Source organism: Astatotilapia calliptera, unplaced genomic scaffold, assembly GCF_900246225.1.
Source record: "Astatotilapia calliptera unplaced genomic scaffold, fAstCal1.2 U_scaffold_5, whole genome shotgun sequence".
In the NCBI taxonomy this organism is placed as follows: domain Eukaryota; kingdom Metazoa; phylum Chordata; class Actinopteri; order Cichliformes; family Cichlidae; genus Astatotilapia; species Astatotilapia calliptera.
Window position 1 is genome coordinate 586,917 of NW_020535789.1, and position 22,867 is coordinate 609,783.

General features: G+C 42.4%; 4 protein-coding genes, 2 long non-coding RNA genes and 1 pseudogene across 7 annotated transcripts; 2 read left to right on the plus strand and 5 right to left on the minus strand.

Moving 5' to 3' along the window:
* Positions 1-205: 205 nt before the first annotated feature.
* Positions 206-2,412, minus strand: LOC113018240 (uncharacterized). 2 transcript variants are annotated; one of them, XR_003271736.1, is made up of 4 exons: positions 2,099-2,412; positions 1,623-1,817; positions 1,458-1,534; positions 206-1,209 (listed from the first exon to the last, which is right to left on the minus strand). It is a non-coding gene; the product is annotated as an uncharacterized LOC113018240 (long non-coding RNA). The 2 variants fall into 2 exon arrangements; XR_003271735.1 differs by lacking the exon at positions 2,099-2,412 and having other exon boundaries at positions 1,623-1,868.
* Positions 2,413-2,807: 395 nt separating this feature from the next.
* Positions 2,808-5,219, minus strand: LOC113018254 (protein NLRC3-like; annotated as a pseudogene).
* Positions 5,220-5,672: 453 nt separating this feature from the next.
* On the minus strand, positions 5,673-6,187 carry LOC113018224 (histone H2A-like). The gene has a single exon (XM_026161292.1). The coding sequence runs from the start codon at positions 6,127-6,129 to the stop codon at positions 5,743-5,745; it is 387 nt and encodes a 128-aa protein (XP_026017077.1). The 5' UTR covers positions 6,130-6,187; the 3' UTR covers positions 5,673-5,742.
* Positions 6,188-6,407: 220 nt separating this feature from the next.
* On the plus strand, positions 6,408-6,911 carry LOC113018223 (histone H3). The gene has a single exon (XM_026161290.1). The coding sequence runs from the start codon at positions 6,455-6,457 to the stop codon at positions 6,863-6,865; it is 411 nt and encodes a 136-aa protein (XP_026017075.1). The 5' UTR covers positions 6,408-6,454; the 3' UTR covers positions 6,866-6,911.
* A 3,066-nt stretch (positions 6,912-9,977) lies between these two features.
* Positions 9,978-11,012, minus strand: LOC113018230 (histone H4). The gene has a single exon (XM_026161297.1). The coding sequence runs from the start codon at positions 10,964-10,966 to the stop codon at positions 10,655-10,657; it is 312 nt and encodes a 103-aa protein (XP_026017082.1). The 5' UTR covers positions 10,967-11,012; the 3' UTR covers positions 9,978-10,654.
* Positions 11,013-15,488: 4,476 nt separating this feature from the next.
* On the minus strand, positions 15,489-16,984 carry LOC113018196 (protein LSM14 homolog B-like). Its single transcript, XM_026161258.1, has one exon. It carries the CDS (start codon positions 16,911-16,913, stop codon positions 15,774-15,776), a length of 1,140 nt encoding a protein of 379 aa, XP_026017043.1. The 5' UTR covers positions 16,914-16,984; the 3' UTR covers positions 15,489-15,773.
* Positions 16,985-19,066: 2,082 nt separating this feature from the next.
* On the plus strand, positions 19,067-22,412 carry LOC113018239 (uncharacterized). Its single transcript, XR_003271734.1, has 4 exons — positions 19,067-19,236; positions 20,354-20,501; positions 20,607-20,695; positions 22,149-22,412. It is a non-coding gene; the product is annotated as an uncharacterized LOC113018239 (long non-coding RNA).
* Positions 22,413-22,867: the final 455 nt, after the last annotated feature.

Genomic DNA, 22,867 nt, shown 5'->3' on the forward strand with positions numbered 1-22,867 from the left:
CAGTTGTCTTATTGTCTAAATGTATATCAGTATGCTAGGCATGGACTTTAAAATACTTACCATGTAAATAAGTTCTGGCCAAATTCAATGTTTTAATGTGTGTTTTTTTTTAAAAAAAGAAATTGATGCCATTGCTTAAATAACAGTTTATTGATTTGACAACAAAAAATTCATGAAATACATTGCAAATAAAACATCAGTTATTTTGTTCCAGCCAGCCTGAAGGATCTGTTTTTCTGTTCATTTTTCCAAACACAGGTATCTTGGCATATATATGTACAAAAATAAGTAGTCAGCCTTTTCTCTGATTGCATTGTGCACATCTGTATCCATGTATATTCTTTGCACTAGGTAGTCCCACACAACAAAGTCACACCACTGCATCCCACTGATGAGCAGTTGCCCCTGCACTTGCCAGTAATATGTGTGGCTCTTTTTTTAGTTTAGGGGTACCACGTTAAATTTGAACATATTTGCAGTCAATAAAGTTTTGTACATTGGGACATTTGAATTCAATGAGGCCAAACTGGGGGTATTCATTGGGGTCAAAAACAACACCATCAGGAGATGCAGCAAGCCAGGGGGCAATGGGGTGAATGACCAGACCACAGGGTGAGTAGTTAACATTCATTAGCCTACTATACTCTGGTGCTATTGCATGCTCCATCTCAGTTCCTCTCCTCATGTCTGCTGTCTGCCTTGTTCCCTTCAATATACGCTCTGCTAGTGACTCTGCCGAGCTCTGGCCTCTGACATGACACACCTCCCGAAACCTAAAGGCAGTCACTCTGGGCCTGCGGAGCTGATGCCACTCAGACAAAGAGCTTTGCTCACATGTAGCTTCCTCTATTTTGTGAGCCATTTCCAGAGTTACAGACAAGTTTTTCAGATGCAGAAGCTCTTCTTCTGAGCACACAAACACACAATCTGATGGCAAGATGTCGTACCCCTCCAGAGGCAAGTGCGATGTTGGTGGTGCATCACGTTGTAGTGTGATGTACCGGGTTGTCAAAACCGGCTGCTGATATGACAGAAGACTGCCCCCCTGCACCAGCCCAAAGGCACTTTCCACAAGGGGCTTGTCAGGTCTCATGTTCATTGTGTCTCACAAGTGGCCTGTCCTCAATATTAAATTTTGCATATGCTTCCGTTATTCTGAACAAGCAGGGATCTGGTAACGGACCCACCATGCCTCTTTAGAAGCCACTCCTAAAGAAAACATCAATGACAATAATGTAAGGAAGAAGGTTGTTATACTGAACAACAACTAAACTAAAAGGTGTAAAACAGTGGTGCATAAGTTAGAGACTGGGATGTATATGTACATGACTGAGTAGGCCGTCTTCAGAAAGTGTAATGTTGTATGTAAATTAATACCTATTCTGACACATGTATGTATGAACAAATAGCAACATGCATTTGTAACACAGGAAACCAAATTTTACAAATCTAATTACCATACTCCAGTCTGGGCCATCCTATTTGGTACCGGCTTAGTGAAGATCATGGAGTTGATGGGTCCTGGTCTCACACCCTAACAGAAGACACATTTACTATGGATGGTGTTGCTGTTCATATGTAAACATGGACTAATTCAAAAACTTTAACCTCATTTAAATTACCACTGTCCGTGGCTTGTGCCATTGCTGTTCAGATTCCGTGCAGCTATGCACAGGGGGGACGACCGGCACTCTGAGTTGTGAGTAGTGTGCTGTTTGGAAGAGCAATGCCACTGTGTGATTGCACATAACAGCGCCTGCCACACAGGAGCACTGGCTATGTGTCAGTATCACCGGCGATGAATCCAGAAGCTTAATCTAAGAAGAAAGAACGAAAATTTAAAAATGTAACATCTTCGTGGAAGAGCCAAACAGGAACATAGTTCAGTGTTATGGTTACTGACCCCTACAGGCTTACCCTCCTGAATGCTTAGTGTTTCCTTCTCTCCCTATTAAAACAACTTAACTATCCTTGAAAACTGTAATAATTGTGTATATTTGCAGTATTAACTGTGATTGGTTCTGAGTCGTTCACCCACACAGCTGCCCACTTAACTGGACATACAGACTGTATTACTGGCAATCAGGTCAGTGGTTACCTTACAATATGCTGGAGAAAAAAAACAGCTTTATTTCCTCTTTTGTCCAGTTTCACATGTGGATCCTCCCTTAGAGCAAACAAAAGCTTCATTCCTGAGTCTCCTGGGTGATTATAGCTCAAGTCCAACTCTTTCAAATAGGAGGGATTGCAGTGCAGAGCTGTGGCCAGAGAGGTGAAGCCTGGTCCTGTGATCTGATAGCCTGACAACCTACAAACACACACAACACAATCATTGTAAGGAACTGCTTTGAATTTGATGATGTACCATGGTGGCCATTTAGAAGTTGCCCATCTTGGATACATCTTTTGTTTTTTTCAATAGGGAGAGGGCCATGTGACACATCAAACTCATTGGTAATGTCACAAGAAAAAACAATGGTGTGCTTGGTTTGGTTTCAAGGTAACTTTCAACATAACAAGTCCAGATGTCCATTTGGACTCTTCAAGGCCTTGTCCACAGCACTCTGGTAGAAATTTTGTACTAAAGACTCTCCAGTCTTCACTGATGCCATTTGTTCCTCTTCCAGCAGGTTGATACCAGAGTTGGCGAATGTCAGATGGACATAAAGAGCAGCTAAAAACTCCCGAATGTTCAGATGGACAAAACAGTAAAACTTGTCCTGGTATACTCCTCTCTCGTCTTTAAAAATCTGTGTGAACACTCCTGAGTACACTGAGGCTTCTCTGACCCACACTCTGTCAGGTCTGTTTCATAGAAGATCAGGTTTCCTTTCTGCAGCTGCTAAAAAGACAGTTTCCCCAGTGCTTCAATCATCTTCCTGCTCTCTAGAACTGTAGCAGTGATCCAGCAGAAGATTGGGATGTGACACATGATGTGGAGGCTTCGTGATGTCTTGATGTGAGAGATTATGGTGTTGGCCTCTTCCTTGTCTCTGTCTCTTCCTGAAGTACTCTTCCTTCTTTGGGTCAGTGAACCCTCTGATCTCTGTAACCATGTCTATATACTCAGCAGGGATCTGGTTGGCTGCTGCAGGTCGTGTGGTTATCCAGATGTGAGCAGAAGGAAGCAACTTTCCCCCGATGAGGTTTGTCAGCAGCACATCCACTGATGTGGACTCTGTATCATCAGTGAGGATCTCAGTGATGTGGAAGTTCAGAGGAAGTCGACACTCATCCAGACCATCAAAGATGAACACAACTTTGAACTTTTTAAAGTTACAGATTCCTGCTTCTTTGATTTCAGTGAAGAAGCGATGAATAAGTCCCACTAAGCTGAACTTTCTATCCCTCAGTAAATTCAGCTCTCTGAATGGGAATGGAAACATGAACTGGATGTCCTGGTTGGTCTTGTCTTCATTCCAGTCCAAAGTGAACTTTTGTGTCAGGAATGTTTTCCCGATGCCAGCCACTCCTTTGGTCAGAACTGTTCTGATTGGTTTGTCTCTTTCAGTCGAAGCTTTAAAGATGTCTTCACACCTGATTGTTGTTTCTGGTCTGTAATGGTTTCCAGGAGAACATTTCAATCTGTCTGACCTCATGTTCAGTGTTGACCTCTCCGGTCCCTCCCTCTGTGATGTAGAGCTCTGTGTAGATCTCATTTAGAGTGGTTTGGGTTCCTGGTTTAGCAATCCCCTCAAAGACACACTGGAACTTCTTCTTTAGGTTACATTTAAAAGTATTCTCACAAAGTGGATCAGGATTTTCTACAGGAAAGCACCAGAAACATGAGTGTTATGATTATAGAAAATGTGACAATTTCACTCCTGTAAAGACTTCTTTGATTTCAGTGAAGAAGTGATGAATAAGTCCCGCTAAGCTGAACTTTTTATCCCTCAGTAAATTCAGCTCTCTGAATGGGAATGGAAACATGAACTGGATGTCCTGGTTGGTCTTGTCTTCAGTCCAGTCCAAAGTGAACTTTTGTGTCAGGAATGTTTTCCCGATGCCAGCCACTCCTTTGGTCAGAACTGTTCTGATTGGTTTGTCTCTTCCAGTTGAAGCTTTAAATATGTCTTCACACCTGATTGTTGTTTCTGGTCTGTTTGGTTTCCAGGAAAACATTTCAATCTGTCTGACCTCATGTTCAGTGTTGACCACTCCGGTCCCTCCCTCTGTGATGCAGAGCTCTGTGTAGATCTCATTTAGAGTGGTTTGGTTTCCTGGTTTAGCAATCCCCTCAAAGACACACTGGAACTTCTTCTTTAGGTTACATTTAAAAGTATTCTCACAAAGTGGATCAGGATTTTCTACAGGAAAGCACCAGAAACACGAGTGTTATGATTATAGAAATTGTGACAATTTCATTCCTGTAAAGACTGAATTTATGAAGAGAAATCCTCTCACTGCTCTGCAGACAGTCAGCCAGCTCCTCCTGTTTCATTATTCTCAGGAAGTTAACTGCAAGTTTCAGAAATGCCTCTCTGCTGCTCCTTCTCTGCTTCTCTTCCTCACTGTCCAACACCTCCTCTTCATCCCTCTGACACTCTGAATAATCTGGATTCAGATCATTCTGCAGCTTCTTTAGTTCGTTCTTCACAAAAGTAATAATGTTGTCTTCCAGCATCTGGAAAATAAATGACACAATCAAAATTAATGAAAATTCAGATCTTCATAGTAAAAACAAATTTTCACAGATTTGCTTAGTGTTTGTTTTCAATTTAACAAAAATTAAGTTTTAAATTTTATGCAAGTAACTTTTTAAAATAAAACTCCTACCAGACAACATTATCATTACTGGATAGTTTTTGCGGACTGTCAGTTTGGTTCTTATTCATATAAGAACATAGATTATTAACATTAATTTGCTTTTCTGAAAAAAAATGTGTTATATAAATACATATGTATTTTAAAAAAAGCCTGTTTTGATCCATCGATTTTAAGTAGTGTTATCTCCACGCTACGCCTTTTATCCACAATATAAAAAAATAAAGTGAAACTAATTCACTGTCTAATTATTTGTGGAATTTTGCCATTATTTTATGATGAATATTGGACTGTGCAACATAAAAACAATTTAAAAAGGAGGTTGGTGTACATGTACAAACCTTAAATACTGAGTCCAGATCAGTTTGATGCTGCAGACTCTCCTGATCAGCTCTGTGGAGACATCATGAAGACATTTGAAGCATTTAGCACATAAATACAAGCCACAGATTTCTTCTTCTACTGTTTCGTGATCATCTTAAATAAAACAAATACTACTGTGCTGTAGCAAACCTATTATGTTTATTTACAGACTTATTTATTATTTGGAGTGTGTTCTTGTAATGACCATATTATGGATATGCCCTGCACATTGCATGAACATCAAGATTAAAGAGAATTTTATAAAAAGGGGAAAAAAATAACAGATTTTGTGTTGAAGTGTTTTATTTAAAATGTTGCCCTTGTGTCTAAAAATACCAGCAGCAAGGAAGAGGAAAGGAAAAACAAGAATAGACCAAACGCAAAGAGCTTTGGAGTTAATGAAAGTAGTTCTTATTTGAAGGTGGATTTCAGTCCCTGACTATGTCTGATGACATGAATAAATATAAATTATAAAATAAATCAAGATGCATAATCTACATTTCCCAATACACAACTTGTTACAGACAGAGTAAGAGCAAGAAGGATGTTTGCTCAGAGAGAAGTGTGTGGCTCTTAAAAGAGCCTTTGTTGTTGGTGAAGCCGAGCGCTTTGCGTTTACTTGGCCTTGGCGGGCTTCTCGGTCTTCTTGGGCAGCAGCACAGCCTGGATGTTGGGCAGCACACCACCCTGAGCGATGGTGACTCCCCCCAGGAGCTTGTTGAGCTCCTCGTCGTTGCGCACAGCCAGCTGCAGGTGACGTGGGATGATACGAGTCTTCTTGTTGTCGCGGGCTGCGTTGCCAGCCAGCTCCAGGATCTCAGCGGTCAGGTACTCGAGCACAGCTGCCAGGTAAACGGGGGCGCCGGCTCCTACACGCTCGGCATAGTTGCCTTTGCGCAGCAGTCTGTGGACACGACCCACGGGGAACTGAAGCCCGGCACGGGATGAGCGGGTCTTGGCCTTAGCTCTGGCTTTGCCTCCGGTCTTTCCGCGCCCACTCATTTTGACAGGTTCTTTTCTTCGTAGTATCGAGACTGAGAGAAAATGTGGCCCGATCAGCTCAAAGCCTCGCTTATATTTCCGCAGAGCGCGCGCAGCTTCGTCACGCACCAATCGCAGAGAGGCTTGCGGCAGCGCGCAACATCAATGCACTTTTCTCCAATGAGCAGCACACACCGAGGCGGGGCGGTGCTCCACGTGGAGCCCGTCACCAATCACGAGCCGGAGCGGCACCGCGTCACAGCCAGTCACACACTTTAAGAGCAGCGAGTCTCCTCCGTTCGCTACATTTTCTGCTCGTATCACAAGAAAAGAAAAGTGAGGAAGAATGGCAAGAACCAAGCAGACCGCTCGCAAGTCTACTGGCGGCAAAGCCCCCAGGAAGCAGCTGGCCACCAAGGCCGCTCGTAAGAGCGCCCCGGCCACCGGAGGCGTCAAGAAGCCTCACCGTTATAGGCCTGGTACCGTGGCTCTGCGTGAGATCCGCCGTTACCAGAAATCCACCGAGCTGCTGATCCGCAAGCTGCCCTTCCAGCGTCTGGTCCGCGAGATCGCTCAGGACTTCAAGACCGACCTGCGCTTCCAGAGCTCTGCTGTCATGGCTCTGCAGGAGGCCAGCGAGGCTTATCTGGTCGGACTCTTCGAGGACACAAACCTGTGCGCCATCCACGCCAAAAGGGTCACCATCATGCCCAAAGACATCCAGCTGGCTCGCCGCATCCGCGGAGAGAGAGCTTAAGCTGCACGCTCTCCTACAAACAACGGCTCTTTTCAGAGCCACCTCACTCACACCAAGAGCTCGCTCCTTTATTCTTTTTATTAGTATTCTTTTTAGAAAACAAGTTTTATGCTCACTTCAATCTTAATGCTGTTTCTATACCAGAAATTACAGTTTGCATCAACGTGGAATTCACTGACTTTATTTTCACAATTGCCTCACTATGGCCAATGTCATTGGCTGGGCCTTTCACGGACCTGTTTACGTCTTCATGCATTCTCAGTCATCCAGGAAAGTAAATCTCCAAAAAGTTGATTCTGTTCATAGATGTAAAACAAATATGCCAGCAGTTTATCTCACTTAACGAGAGGAGCAGGCATGTGTGTGTGGCCCCTTCACATAGTGGACATTGAGTTGTTGTGTGGGGCATGTAGTCCATGTCTTTTGCTGTAACAGTAGTTCATGTTGAGAATAAAACATCCCAGCTCACTAACTTGATCGGGGCAATAGTGCCAAACCACTGGTTTGTATTTATGGGAGGGGGTGTTACGGCCCTAGCTGGGCCTCCTGATACTGCCCTTGTGTGGGCGCGGTGTTTTTCTCCACCTCCTCCTCTTTTGCTCCACCCCCCGTCTCTCTCTTGCTCTTCTCTCTCCCCAGGACACAGCTGCTGCTCATTGGACTCATTTACCACCTGGGCCCAGTCAGCAATCACCTCTCGGAGGTCATATAAGCTGGGGATGAGCTGTGAACAGGGGGGGGTGTTCTCTGGTGTCTCTGCGGTGTGTGTGGTTAGCCTGCTCAAAGTGTGGAGTTGTGGAAACAGCATAGCTGCTTTGCGTGAGTAGTGTGGGCTTGTGGGCCTTGGCAGCAGTAAAGCCAGCTGCTGTTAGTGACAGGGTGAGCTTGTGGGCCCCTGGAAGTACCTCCTCGTGGTGTGGAGTTTTTGTTTGGTTGTTGTGTTCTTTGTTGTTGCAACCCTTTTTCTCTTTTTCCAAGTGTTATTGGTAAAACGGCGTTGCCGGCTCTTTATGTTAAGATGATCTATAATAAAGACTATTTTATTTACTGAAAACACTGGTCTGTTTTCCTTTCATTCTGTTCTGGACTCATTTGTTACTGGTCCCCTCACTCACATGCCTAGACCCTTTCGGGGGGAACGTAACAGCCTAAAATCTTGCATCATTTTGCCGAGAGATCTTTTACTTTGTGGTCATCTTAGATGGACAAAAACCACCAGGTCATTCAGTGTTCCCTTAGTGCTAATGCATATAAGAGATGTTTGTGTACTATAACTGAAGTAATGTTAAGTCCTTAAAGTCATATTCTTTTATTATCATGACTGTATTTGAAGCTTCCTTTTTTTTTGGTATGATACCTGATTGATATGGAATATGGCTGAAGTAAACAAAAGTCTAAAATACTTACTCAGTCATTTGTTTAATAGTAATTTAACATTATATAATTCACATATAAAACTATGAACTGTAATTTTAAATGATTTAAAAGCATGAAGAATAGCATATGTAGGCAAGTATATTTCTCCTCTTTTTTAAAATAAATAAAATAAATAATAATAATCAAGAAACAAAGACAAAAGCAGGGCAGGGTTTGGAGGTTGAATCATCCATCCCCACCAATGCCAAAACCAAATCTACGCCCTTGTCAGGATCATCCCCCACCACCTGCAGCTGGCCGTCCACAACGACGAAGAGCTGAACAAGCTGCTGGGCCGACAACATCCAGGCCAAGAAGAATGAGAAAGCTGAATAAAATCCAGCCACTTTCCTCAACCAACTAACGGCTCTTGTAAGAGCCACTCACCTCTGAGAGTACACTTGGTTAAAGTAATGAAACTAAATCTTTAATCCATAGGTGTCAAACTCATGTTCACACTAGAACTGAAGTGGGACAGCCCTGTTAGTCTATCAGTATGTGCACCACATTTAGTTGTTTTAGTACATGAATAAAAATCTGAAATCTGTGAAGTTATTACCCAGACTTTTCTTTTTAAAAACTTGCTTTGAAACCAGAGATCTGTGTCGTAAGTGCATAAGATAAGATGACCTTGATTAGTCCCACAGGTGGGAAATTTGTTTCGTTACAGCAAAAGTGCAAAGTTATGTAGCAGAAATTAGAAAACACTGGTATGCAATAGAATACAAATGCTATATACAACTGAGTAAGAAAATAGAAAAGTACAACTTTGTCAGAAAAAAAGAATTGCACATATAGCAGTCTTATTGCACTTGTGTGGATGTGTGTGTTTGATCAGCTGCAAGTCTTTGTTGTAGAGTCTGACAGCAGTGGGGAGGAAAGACCTGAGTAATCTCTCTGTCCCACATCGTGGGTGCTGCAGCCTGCCACTAAAGGAGCTGCTCAGTGCTGTCAGAGTTTATGCTGTCAGAAGCATAAACATTGTCTCATTGTTTGTTCCTTAAAGTACTTGCATTAAAACTTAAAAACAAGACAGCTGAACAGATTAAAGAGGTTCAGACTTATAATTGTAAATCACTACAAACTCTCATTTAGGTCTAAGATTCATTTAGACCGAAAGCGAACCACAGCTGTGAGCTACATGCAAACACTAGTGGTGTGGTGTATTTTCTGTCATTCTGATCCACTCCTTCAAAGGAGCTTTTTTTAAATTATTATTATTATTTATACCTGGACGCACGTCAACTAAATGTAGACAACCTGGCAAAACTTCTTGTTTGCGATGTGGGTCGTTTCATCACAGATCATTTACAGTTGCCTTTGATACTTTGTTTGCAGTTTAAACAGACGTTGCATTTCAAGTGCATAAAATCTGCGTACTAAAACATATGTTAGACAATGTTGCTTGTATGAAGGTTATGTCAGGATTGTGAGAGTGAGTAAGCCTTTCAGAAAGGAAGATCACATCAAAACTGTTATATTGATATGATTGGTGAAGATGATATTTCAGGCACACATCAGGAAGAGGTTTAAGAAGCTTCATTGGGTTTCAGCCACTCATGTCCACCTTTTACTAGATCAAAGGTGGGTTAGTTACCTAAAAAAAAAAAAAAAATTAAAAAAAAAAAAAAGAATCTACTAAGCAAGCACTTCTGTTTCAAGCAGATTTATGGCAGGAAGACATTTACAAATAAACTGATGAATAAGTGAAATTTATTATTTTTCTTTTGTTTGGTCTATGACTGTTCAGTGAGTATTAATAAACAGTGGTATTGAATAGGCCTGTAACCTGTGAAGTTCAGTTTGTGGTCATGACAGTTATTGTAACGTTGTGGAGAAAAGCACGCATTACAGCTGAATCTTATAGCAAAACGGAGAGTCAATATAATCTTGTAGCGTCCCTCGACAGACGACCAGCGTTCCGGTTACCGGTGTTTATTCAGAATAGTAACACGGGCTAATGTGGGCCGTAGCCAACGCCAACACAACGGGGAAAGTGCGCTCTACAGCAACAGCACAACCCCCGACATTCTTCTGTCTTCCGCCACACACAAACTACTCTAATCCCCGCCCCCGAACACTGTCAGCCAACCACACACCTGCTCTCCTCCAGACTGTCATTGGTAGCTGATGTGATTGACAGGCTAACCGGCCTCTCGACTACTGCACATTCAAGGACACTCGGTAAATCACCATGCTGCGGATGTGGTCCAACTATGAACACAATACACTGATAACACAACAGTCAACTGACTTGTAACCCAGTCAGTTACAATATGTAGGCAATATCAGTCGGTCATAAGGGAACAAAACTCTCAAAGTGAAAGTGGGTGGCTCTTAAAAGAGCCGTTTGATGGATTAGGTCGAATGAGTTTAACCGCCAAAGCCGTACAGAGTGCGGCCCTGCCTCTTCAGAGCGTACACCACATCCATGGCAGTCACAGTCTTCCTCTTGGCGTGCTCAGTGTAGGTGACGGCATCACGGATGACGTTCTCCAGGAACACCTTGAGCACACCACGAGTCTCCTCGTAGATCAGGCCGGAGATACGCTTCACTCCGCCACGGCGAGCCAGACGACGGATAGCGGGTTTGGTGATACCCTGGATGTTATCACGGAGAACTTTACGGTGACGCTTGGCGCCTCCCTTGCCGAGTCCTTTGCCACCCTTGCCCCGTCCACTCATGGTTACAGTTTCTTCTTTGAACAAGCAAAGTCGAATGAAGTTCAACCCGACGGAGCCGTCTTATTATGTGTGCTCAGCGGACGTAAAGGAAAACAGCCGGGCGGCTCGGAGCTCAGTGGCTCCACCCTCTCTTCTATTCTCTATGTGGAAATCGTGTCTTTTTTTTAATGACAAATTAAGTCTAACCAAAGGGAGGCTCTCACCAAATTGCACCCACAATGCCCGAGTCGAGTTCATATTTTTATTTCACATAATTAATCAATTGAAACTAAAACCAAGTGTCCACATTAGTAACAAAAACCAGACACCCTCTTAACGTTTTACCCAGAGTCTAGTGTGACCTCTGTGTAGTGTCTTCTCTGGTCTGCATTCACAACAAAAAGGCAATGGTTAGAATGCTCTCTTTTTAATGTCGTGGGCAATCAGCACAAAATATCGCAGGAATCCTCCATTATTCTCAGGATTACATTTCCACTCGCAGTGTGATCGTATAGTGGTAAATTTATACAACCAAAATAGAAAAACTTCAACACCATTAACATTGCATGTTAAATTTCCCAAATGAAAGGAATATAGAAATATATATTTAAAGCTGTACATGAAACAATGTAAATTCTCTAAACAGTGTGGCACAGTCACATACCTGCATTCACAACAAAAAGGCAATGGTTAGAATGCTCTCTTTTTTATGTCGTGGGCAATCAGCACAAAATCTAAACGGGAAAGCAACAACAGGGTTAGCTAACTATGCTCCCATTTTGTTTCCTCTCCTCCCAATAAATAAATCTCACATAAACGTGCACTCAGTTCAACATAAAGACTGGAGAAATGACCCGCAACAAATGATGTATACACAACAAAATTAATCGGGTCTGTATTACTTTAACAGCCTGCGATATGATTTTTCCTCCACACGACATTTGCGCATCCCTTACCTCGCAGGAATCCTCCATTATTCTGAGGATTACCCAGAATCCTCTGCCGTTTGTGAATATTGCAGGGTGACTTTTTCAACAGTAGGTGGCGCCAATGTCCCATTTAGTGGGATTTAACTTCAAATCTATTTAACTATGTTACACTAGCATAACTTTTCAAGCTAAATTAAAATGTATTATTAATATTAAACATGAAACTAAAGGCTAAAAGTACAAAAACAAATCCCGTTTATTTATTGTATTTGTAAGCCTGTCCTTTACAGTCAGAATTGTAATGTGAAGCCAAATATTTGCTTCACCAGGGTGAGCACTATAAGCTCTTCTTCACATGTCATTTTATTTCTGAGAAATCTACAAGTGTATTTATTCAGTGTACAGTACAGCGATGGGGACAACCAGAGCTACTCCACCCGCAGTCACAGTCATGCTGTTCCTCATTTCCGCCAAAGGCCAGTAGATGGCGGTAGTTTTAGCCGCTCCTGTTTTCTTTTATATCTTCTTTTAAATGAGATGTAAATTTAGGAGTCCATCAAGCAACCCTTCAGATTAATTTCCTAACAGCAAAAGTGAGTGGAAGAGTTAAGTCTTTTGTTCACAATGACATAGCTGACAGGCACTTTTGACTTTTTGTACACAGTTAATTTTGTAAAGCCCCTCGCATTGCATTCATAATCAAGTTTACTGATTGACTGTCCCGCAGTGTTGTTTTGTGTATTTCTGTTTCATCCACTTTAATAAAGTGTCCTGTGTTAAAGTAACTGTGAGTTGTGGATTCACTTAATGAATGCCTAAGTTGGGCTTTAATCGGCCTTAGACTTACTGATGTAACGGGTGTAGAGCCAGAGAGCAGCACGGCTCCTCCCGAAAACCCTCAGTGTCTATATGCATTTAAAATTGAGGGTAGGGCACCAGCGCCAGAGGTGGATTGGAATACACCAACCATCCAAGGGCACCAGGTATCTATACTTTTGTTGTTAAAATATTACATCTTAACCAAGTACTGTATGCTTTCTATATTTTTGCAGTGTATCACACACACAAAAAAGACAATATACTGTACCAAATATTGTCAAAAAAGTAAGAAATCTTTTGGGGTGCTTTAATTCATTTTGGGCTAAAACACCCCTGAACTCAACACAAGATTTCTCCATGAACCATGATGATAGTTAAATCCAGAAAGTAATCTTTGTTTTTATATAGCAGTGAGCCTGAGAGGAGGTTTTAAAATCAGCTAAGTGAAACACAAACCTGGTCTCTGGCTCATTTGACACACCTCATAAAAAGTTTGCACTCACACATATTTGTGTCCTGGATAAATAAGAAGTGCCAGGGCGCAAATCCCTGTGTGGAGCCAGTCAAGGAGCAGGCCTGATCAAACAGGACTGAAAAACCACAACGTTTTGACTTCTGTTAGTGGAAAAGATGCTCAGGAACAGACTAGAATTCTTGGAACTGAGTTTAATGCACTGAATCATATGAAAAACAAGAAAGTAGATACACATAACAGCAAGACAACACATAATAAAGCAAGCAAAGCAAACCCCAGGATGTAGAGCCGTAAGCACAGACAGCAGAGCCACTCAGAGACAGTTAGAAAGAGAAGAGCCCCGGTCTCCTCTTTATAGGGGCCAGTAACCCCGCCCCTGCTGCTGGGTAACTTCCCATTTGTTCTCCAACATCTCCGTTATAATGTTACTGTTTTTTAAGAGACAAGTTTTGGCTGTGCGTGAAAGACGTTGAGTGTGTATTGGGGGGGGGAGTTATTCACACTCTTAGAAAGGATGTGTTAAAAAATGACACAAAAAATGTGTTGTTACACTATTAACACATTTTGTGTAAATTTTAACATAACATGTGTAAGAAAATGTGTAAACATTGAAAAAATGTGTAAAACGCTTAACACACTTGATGTGTTGCACAGTTTAACACATTTTGTGTGTTATTTTCAGAATCTAACAACAGGACCTAAAATTAGAAGCTCAGTAATTTGATGCTAGCCCTGTGTTTAGTGAAATAAATTGCAGATTAACAATGTATTATAACTATATTAACTGAATAAATAAAATGTTTAGTTATTGTTTGTTTTCCTTAATCCTTTCCTCATTACTTTCAACAAATAAAACATTTTATAATGTAATGTGGACCAAGGTGTGTATGGTGTACTAAAATTCTGAAAGAGGATTAATTTTTTATTTCTCAATATGTATGGCATACCAATTAATGGCCATGGCTATACAATCCGGTTGTTCAGTGATGACGCGACGAATCCTACTTCCGGGTCTAAAGTAGTCTGCGTTTAATATGGCTTTTGTGTTGTTAACATGTTTAATGTTATGTATTTTCTTCTATTTGATCTCAAAAAGCTCCTAAAACAGTCAGCGACCACTGTTGACCTCCCTCGGCTTTTATTACCGCTAATCATTTATTTAAGCTCAGTTTTTAAAACCTTACGATGTAACTACAGCCCAGCCCATGCAGCAGTATATGAATGACTAACCTCGTATTGTGGATGGATTATCTCAGTTGTTCTCCTGGCTGAAGTTTGGTCCTTTTACAGCATCCTGCCATGCGATTACATTTGTTCCTGACCACCGAGAACACTCACATTAACTTTTATCGAGTGGAAAAAAAGTTAGCTTGTTTATATTATGCTAACATAGCTGTGTCGCTAGCGGTCACGTAGCACATCATTATATACCAGCTAGCCCAACTTCAGTAACCCTACAAACGTCACTGCTGTTTAGTTTTCTGTCTTCATTTATGCTGGAAGTGATAGCAGAGCTGTACGTTTTAATTTGTTTCCAAAACCCCGCAGTCAGGACATGCTATATTGTATTTAGATAGAAGCTAGCGAGCTAACTCCCTGCTAACTTCTAACTCCGTTAAATGTCATAAATTCCGTTTTCATGGATGCCTGGATGTTAAACTCAATTGTTACACCTGGTAGAGCAGAACGCTGATCATTTTATTAAAGATGAAAGACTTTTGTTACGTTCTGGTCCCGGCAAGTAAATAAACGTAACAAATAATTTGCCCCACTCACTTCCCACCCACGCACAAACCCCAACAACGACACCTTTTTTAAGTATTTAAGCAGCCATTTATTTTCATCAGCAGTGAGCAATGCCAAAACAATAAACAAAACTCCCTATAAAACAATCCCTAGTCTTCCCTACACCAAAATAAAAAGAAGCCAAAACAAAAGACAAGTCACTTACCTAACTATCTAACGAAAAACAGGAGAAAACTTGTTCAACAAAAGAAAACGGCTTCTCACGCCTACTAGGCTGCAACAGTGAAAGTTATACAGCAAAGGAACAAAAAAGTGACCGCCACTGGTTAACTTATTTACAATTATTTACATGGCAAGGCTAGAGGTACACGTGAATACTCCAGCCTGCACTACAATGACACAACACACAACTCTGTGACCGAGTCAACGGGGTTCCAAACAGCACTCCCAGGTGACTGTCATCCGGACGTTAAGTACTGGAGGTGGTCCATCAATTATCCAGTCGGAAGGTGTGTAGAGACTCCACCCAGATACCTAGCAGCCACGCCCAGGTGTCCACCTCCTAGGAGAGAAAAAAGGGAAAATACCGCCACCATCCTCCGGTGGGAGGCACAACACCAACAAACACATCACTGGGTCATAACAGTTTCCCCCACCCAAAAAAAATCAAACATCCAACCCCACACAAAGATGTTTGATTTACGACCTAGAGAGGGCATCAGCCATAACATTCTCTAAGCTCTTATATATCGGATCTCAATGTTGAAATCCTGTAGGAGTAAGGACCAACGCATGAGGCGCTGGTTGCTGTTTTAGAAATTTTCTAGAAAAGAAACAGACTGGGTGGTCAATGCCATTTTCATCCTCCTGCACGAGCACTGCACCCGCCCCCAAAACACTGGCGTCCACCTCTGAATCCTTGGCCCCTCAGGAACCGCCCAGGGACACCAAAAGTCTCCAGATTGCGCTTTCGCTCCTCTGCCCACGTCAGTCTGAGCCCATTATCAGATGAGATGTTGTCAAAGAAAAACTTTGCTTTGTCATAGTAGCACTTTGGACCAAAATGATCCTCCCCTGAACTCAGCTGCAACCCCTCCTTTTCCCTTCCCTCAGAATTCCCATCTTTTAGATTCAGCCCCTCCTGTAACTTCTTCTCAAGCGCCTCCTTAATGAATTGCGCGTTGGAGGAATCAAAATCAAAGTCTGTGTCAAATTTAAGGGTGGGAGATGGAGCATTAGCCACCATCAGCTGGCCTCTTCTGCGGTCCCTATGCCGTCGAGGTCCTTGTCTTTTTCTAGCAGGTGGCCTGGTTTCAGCATTTTGCTGCTGACTGTCCTGAAAAGTGAATCTACTTGGGTCTGATTGCATGGTGGCTTCAGCGACCCTTGTGGTTTGAATATTTGTTCTTCTCGTCCCCTTGGGCTGCCTCCTATTCTGCTGCTGCTGTTGCTGGGATCCACTCGCACCTCTCCTCTGCCAAAATGTCTTTACACTGACGGTTTGAACAGCCTTTGATGTGGCACGATCGAAACCACTGTTATCTGTAAGTGGTATATCGACTACTTCTGGCGACGGAAAAACTGTGCCGCCAGCTAGATCGTTTCCCAAGATGATGTCAATACCTGCAACCGGTAACTGGGGTCGCACCCCAAGCTTAACCTCACCAGACAAAAACTGAGACGAAAGCTGCACCAAGTGTAAAGGAACCCGTATTACACACATCCTAACTCCCCAGGCTAACACATCCGCCCCACAACAGGATTGAGCTGAAAACGGTAAGACCCCCTCACGAATGAGCGACTGTTTCGCACCAGTGTCTCGCAAAATACTGACAGGAGTCCGCCGATCTTCTCCTATCAAGGAAACAAAGCCGTTTGACACAAACGGCTTAAACTCCTTATCTACTTTATCATTTTCGGGTGCCATCACCTCCCCCCAAGTAGGAGAGTTTGTCTGTAGAAGGTTTATTGGGGAAGGAGATGTACCCTCCCTGGTCATTTCTTTTCTCTTCAGAGCAGGGCAAACCGCAATAAGGTGTCCCTGCTCATGGCAAAAAAAACACACGCGGTTCTCAATGGATGAGGGAATGGCACGGCGGGTGCCCCTTGGAGACCATCGGGGCGGGCCACCGGAAGACGAAAAACTGTGAGCAGGAGCCGAAAACACCACTTTATGTGTCAACACAAACTCATCAGCCCGTATAGCAGCAGCGGCGAGAGTCGTAACCTTCTGTTCGTTTAAGTAGGTTACCACAGTGTCTGGTAGTTGATTTTTAAACTCTTCTAACGTCACCAACTCACGCAGGTCTTCCAAGGTTTTTACTTCTGTAGCATGACACCACTTATCAAACAGAGTTTTCTTTTCTCTGGCAAACTCCACATAGGTCTGGTTGGCGGATTTTTTCCCATCCCTAAATCTCTGCCTGTAAGCCTCTGGCACAAGCTCGTAAGCGCGCAGGACAGCAGCCTTCACCGTATCATAGTCAAAACTGTCCTCCAGAGAAAGAGCGGTGCATACCTCTTGAGCTTTCCCCACCAATCTACATTGGAGTAAAAGAGACCACACATCCTTTGGCCAGTGCAGCGCACCTGCGATACGTTCAAACACTGTGAAATACGAATCCACCTCAGTTTCCCGAAACGCCGGCACCATTTTGATGTGTTTACTCACATCAAAGCCACCACCTGGCATCGGGGCCGGTGGCTGCGGAGATGGCGACTGCGGGGATGATGACTCCGGGGAGGGTACCTGCGGGGATGATGACTCCGGGGAGGGTACCTGCGGGGATGGTGACTGCGGGGCTAACCGAGGTACAGGAGGGCTGGCAGACACAGAGGCTCCCCTCTCTACCTCCAGAGCCCTGATCCTCAAGTGCATAGCGTCCACCTCCAACTGCTGTTTCTTTAGCTCCACCTCCTTAATGCGCAGCGTTAACCGCAGCTCCTCCACAGAAGGGCTAGGTGGAAAAGGGAGATTTTTCAGTGGGGCAGAAACACCAGCAACAGCCCCCAGCTCAACCCCCCCTGCAGGACCCGGCTCACCAAACAACCCCCTGTCCGTCAACTGGACACACAGGAGCTCCCTAAGCTCTTTCTTCTTCGCAGTCAACGGCACAGTCACATCAAAGAATTCAGCAACAAGCAAGAGGTCAGCCTTTTTACACCTGTCCAACTTCTCCGCAGACGGGCTCAGAGTGAAGTCCTCCAACTTAAACTCCATCCTAACACACACCCCCCACACAAGAAAAAACCGCCAACCAAGAAAACAAGCCACAAAAAGAACCACCAAAGGGACGAGCCCCCAATATGTTACGTTCTGGTCCCGGCAAGTAAATAAACGTAACAAATAATTTGCCCCACTCACTTCCCACCCACGCACAAACCCCAACAACGACACCTTTTTTAAGTATTTAAGCAGCCATTTATTTTCATCAGCAGTGAGCAATGCCAAAACAATAAACAAAACTCCCTATAAAACAATCCCTAGTCTTCCCTACACCAAAATAAAAAGAAGCCAAAACAAAAGACAAGTCACTTACCTAACTATCTAACGAAAAACAGGAGAAAACTTGTTCAACAAAAGAAAACGGCTTCTCACGCCTACTAGGCTGCAACAGTGAAAGTTATACAGCAAAGGAACAAAAAAGTGACCGCCACTGGTTAACTTATTTACAATTATTTACATGGCAAGGCTAGAGGTACACGTGAATACTCCAGCCTGCACTACAATGACACAACACACAACTCTGTGACCGAGTCAACGGGGTTCCAAACAGCACTCCCAGGTGACTGTCATCCGGACGTTAAGTACTGGAGGTGGTCCATCAATTATCCAGTCGGAAGGTGTGTAGAGACTCCACCCAGATACCTAGCAGCCACGCCCAGGTGTCCACCTCCTAGGAGAGAAAAAAGGGAAAATACCGCCACCATCCTCCGGTGGGAGGCACAACACCAACAAACACATCACTGGGTCATAACACTTTAGACAGTTTTTCAACTCTCAGTAATCCCATAGTGATCGTTTGATATATGGACCTGCAGCGGAGTTTAGACCCAGACACGGCTAGTGACGTCAGACTGAACAACCGGATAAGCATAAGTATCCACAAAGAACAGGCTTAATTTTGACCGTAACATGTGAATATAATTGAAGCAAAAGTAGAAAATGAAATGAGTAAGAACACACATGCTTAAAATTGAAACAAATTCTGCCCAGCAACATGACATACCGGCGGCGGGAAGGGGGCGCTATCTTTCGCGCCACTGAGACAAAGGAGACAAAGATGGAGGTTACGTCGCCTAGTATGTTGTCAGACCTTACAGTAAGTATCATTTACCAGTTTATCTTAATGTACTGAAAATATGCCGGGTTTCTGGAAGAATGTGAATTTATATAAAATATAGGAGTTATGTAGGAGTTTAGAGTTTAAGTTAATTACTGCTTAACTATACCTAGCTAACCTTAATGTAACAGTCTTGCTAACATATCCTACTCTTAATTTTATTATTAGTTCTTGGATTTCGTGCCATACTCCATTAGAGTTAATGTGTTTTGGTAGTATTTTTATGTATTACTTTATTCATGTATTTATCTATTTACTTTATTTATGTATTAGAGTATTCAGAAATTGCTCTTAGAACCAGTGTGGTAGTTGGCTAGCGGCTCCGACAGGCATTATGTTGTCTATGAGCAACGCCAGAGTCAGCACCTAACCGTAGCAGTGTTGAGTAAAATGACAATATTGTCCTTAGCTCTGAATATAGCAAATGTAGTTATCACCGCGACCATTCGTTTACTAGCAGAGAATAGGAATAAAGACTGAGTAACTTTAACATGAAATATACCTCATATTGACAGAGATGATTATTTTTTCAAGCAGTTAAAGCAGTTTTTGCATCTAGTATGATTAACTAAAGTATGTGCACATTCTTTTTTAAGGCTTATTGCTGGAAACATGCTCTGATATAGTTTCTTTTTTATGCAGAACTTCTGAGGAAGTAATAGTCAGTGTTATTTAAAAAACCAAACAACAGCAACTTGACCATGCAAATTATCTTACTTATTTAGCCATGTGTTTCATTTTTTCAGCACACATATGACAACTTAGAATCTGTCAAAGTCCTTGTAACCACTTTTATAGATGAGAAAGAAATTTGTAAAAAAAAAAATTCTTATTGTCAGCAGTGCCACAGACATCAGACATCACTATTAGTCAGGATCAGATTTATTCACCAAGTAGCAACTAGAAGATAAAATCAATTTATTTATTATTCAGAATTTCTTTTAGTCATTGCGTTATAATCACGTAGTTAAGAAACCGCCTTCTTCTGCTGCAGCTTTTTGAGTAAACTCGTGCTTTTATGCTCTGTGGAAATTTGCTGTCATGACTTTGAAGATTATTGCAGAGAGGTAAAGTGTCTGGTGTTGCCTTTACACAGTCTACCATTACCACAGAAGAACAAAGTCAACCCCTGAAGTCACTCAGGAAAGCCCCACAGATTCTTAAGGAGTATGAAACCTGTCGGTGCCATCGAGGAGGCTCCTTGTGAAGACTTGCATTGGGGATTTGGTGGAGAGGTGTGGTTAGTAAGTATAGCACTTTACTGTACTTTGTTAAAATTTTGCAATGAATGTTTTCCTTTAAAAATGTTGAAGTGCACAGAAGTAAAAAAGTTTACCTTTGTTTTCCAGTTACCCTCTTAGTGCAGAGAAGCTAACTGTAGCAAAAAGCATCCTCACCACTTTTCCACCCTTAAGTGGCAGGACAGGGGGAAGGATTTGTAAGTAAATTTAGCATTTTAATAATGTAAATTCCACTACATACTGTAAATTGCACTTGTTCCCACTTACTGTGTATCGTTTAACCTTTATCTAATTATTTACAGTTTTTTCTGAATGCTTAAACCCTAACTGAGATTCCTGTAGCACAATCTCTAAAACTATTCAGACTTATAGCAAAACCACTCACTGAGTCTGCAAAACTAAAAGCACAAAAACTGCTTTGCACTCAGTTTGCAATTTTGTAACACACACTTTGCAAAACTGTAGGCACAATTCACTGCACAACACTCAATTACCAAATTTCCAACACACTCCTAGCAAAAGTATACACATGTATGGCTATCATTAACACTAATTTGCCAACTGTCTGGCACACTTTCACATGTGAAAACTTTTTTAGATAATTAGTTCACTTTGCAATCAGCCTAAGCACTACAATACAGGTAAGCTGTGTGTGCGGAGTACAATGGAGGGAGCAGAAAGAGTGAGAAGTAGAGGAGGCCGAGGAAGAGGACGTGGAGGTGAAGAAGTAGGATGAAGAGGACGACAAGGACAAGGAGGAGCAAGAGGAAGACGAGAAGGGGGGAGAGGAAGATGAGGAGGGGGGAGAGGAAGGGTAGGAAGAGTAAGAAATAGAATTGCTGATGACATCAGAGCTACAATAGTGGACCATGTCATCAACCGTGGAATGACCCTGAGGGTAGCTGGCCAACGGGTCCAGCCTAACTCGAGCCGCTACACTGTAGCAAGCATCATAAGGACATCTTGAAATGAGAATCGGTTAGCACAGTCACTTCGCACAAAGATTTGTAGCACTGCCATATGCCAATGAGAAACACACCAATACCATTGATGTGAAAATACTGAAATTGTTACTTTACAGAATTGCTAGATGACCAGATGCTGGGGGCAGAGGAAGCATGTTCACTGCAGACCAAGTAACCCATATAGTCATTATGGCGATTGCAAATAATCCTATACTTGGAAATAAACACTTGTGTTTGTTTTGATGTGTTTGAATAAACACCAGTACTTGAAGTTTGGATCCCTCCATGCTTATGGATCTATGACAGAAGTATGAGCTCAAACTGACATAGCCTACCTTGTGCACAGAGAAAGCAAAAGCCAGATGTGTTTTGTATTCATACCATCAGTGTGCAGTTGGCGCATTGTGTGCTTAGTAGATGATGGCTTGTGTGTACTGTTTGATACGGAAACACCATTTTTACGAAGGTGTGAAGAGTTAATCTAGCTGTGTTTGCTTTTGCAAGAGAACTACAATGTTTTGATTATTGGGTGACAGGTTTTCTTATTTGTGTGAAGAGTTTTGCAAAATTAGCCAATAGTTACAAAAAATGTGCTTAAGCAATCAGAAAAAACTGTATTAGAGCTTTTTTTCTCAGTTAAAATTGCTCAGCTGTTACCCATATACCTCTGTCCTTTCTTCCTCAGGAGCATTATTATGATCCAGTCTCTCATTGTGGATTCCTAGAGACTAAACTGCGCAACCTTAGACGGAATCTCGACCAGGGGCAGAGACATTATAAGAAGCGAAAAGTGACAGATGACTGTGGTGAAGACAAGAAGCTCAGGCGAGAGGATGGGAATACCAGCAGCACAGATGAGTGGGTCACCCAAGTTATTGCGGCCCTCAGCTGAGAACCTTCCAATTATCATGTCAGGCATGGAGGAAACATACACCAGTCTCAGAGCCTGGAATATTCTGAGAGTACCCACGGTTTTTGGACATGCCAAGTCTGGTAAGTTGCTTGGTTCTCTGGTAATGGTTTATGTACTCCTTCTCCACTCAGTTGTGTTTTGCATACAAAGTATGTAACAGGAGTCGATACATTGGAGGTATGTTTATGAGCTCCTAGTGAATATTTTGAAAGTTTTATAACTTCAGAGTTTGATCATTACTCCCTGCGCACTGATTACAATGAGCATCACTTTTCACATGGTCCAAAATCTTAGTCGTACCACCAAATGACTATCTAATAGTAGGGACATCAAATGACAATGCAGAAAGTGCTGCTCGTGGAAGTGAAAACCCTACAAAAAATCACCTAAATCTGTATGAAACTCTGCTTTCAGCAGCACTATTTTCAACAAAAAAGCTCTACAGGACAAACCGCAGACAGACAACATAAGAAATTGTCTGCTAGAAAGTT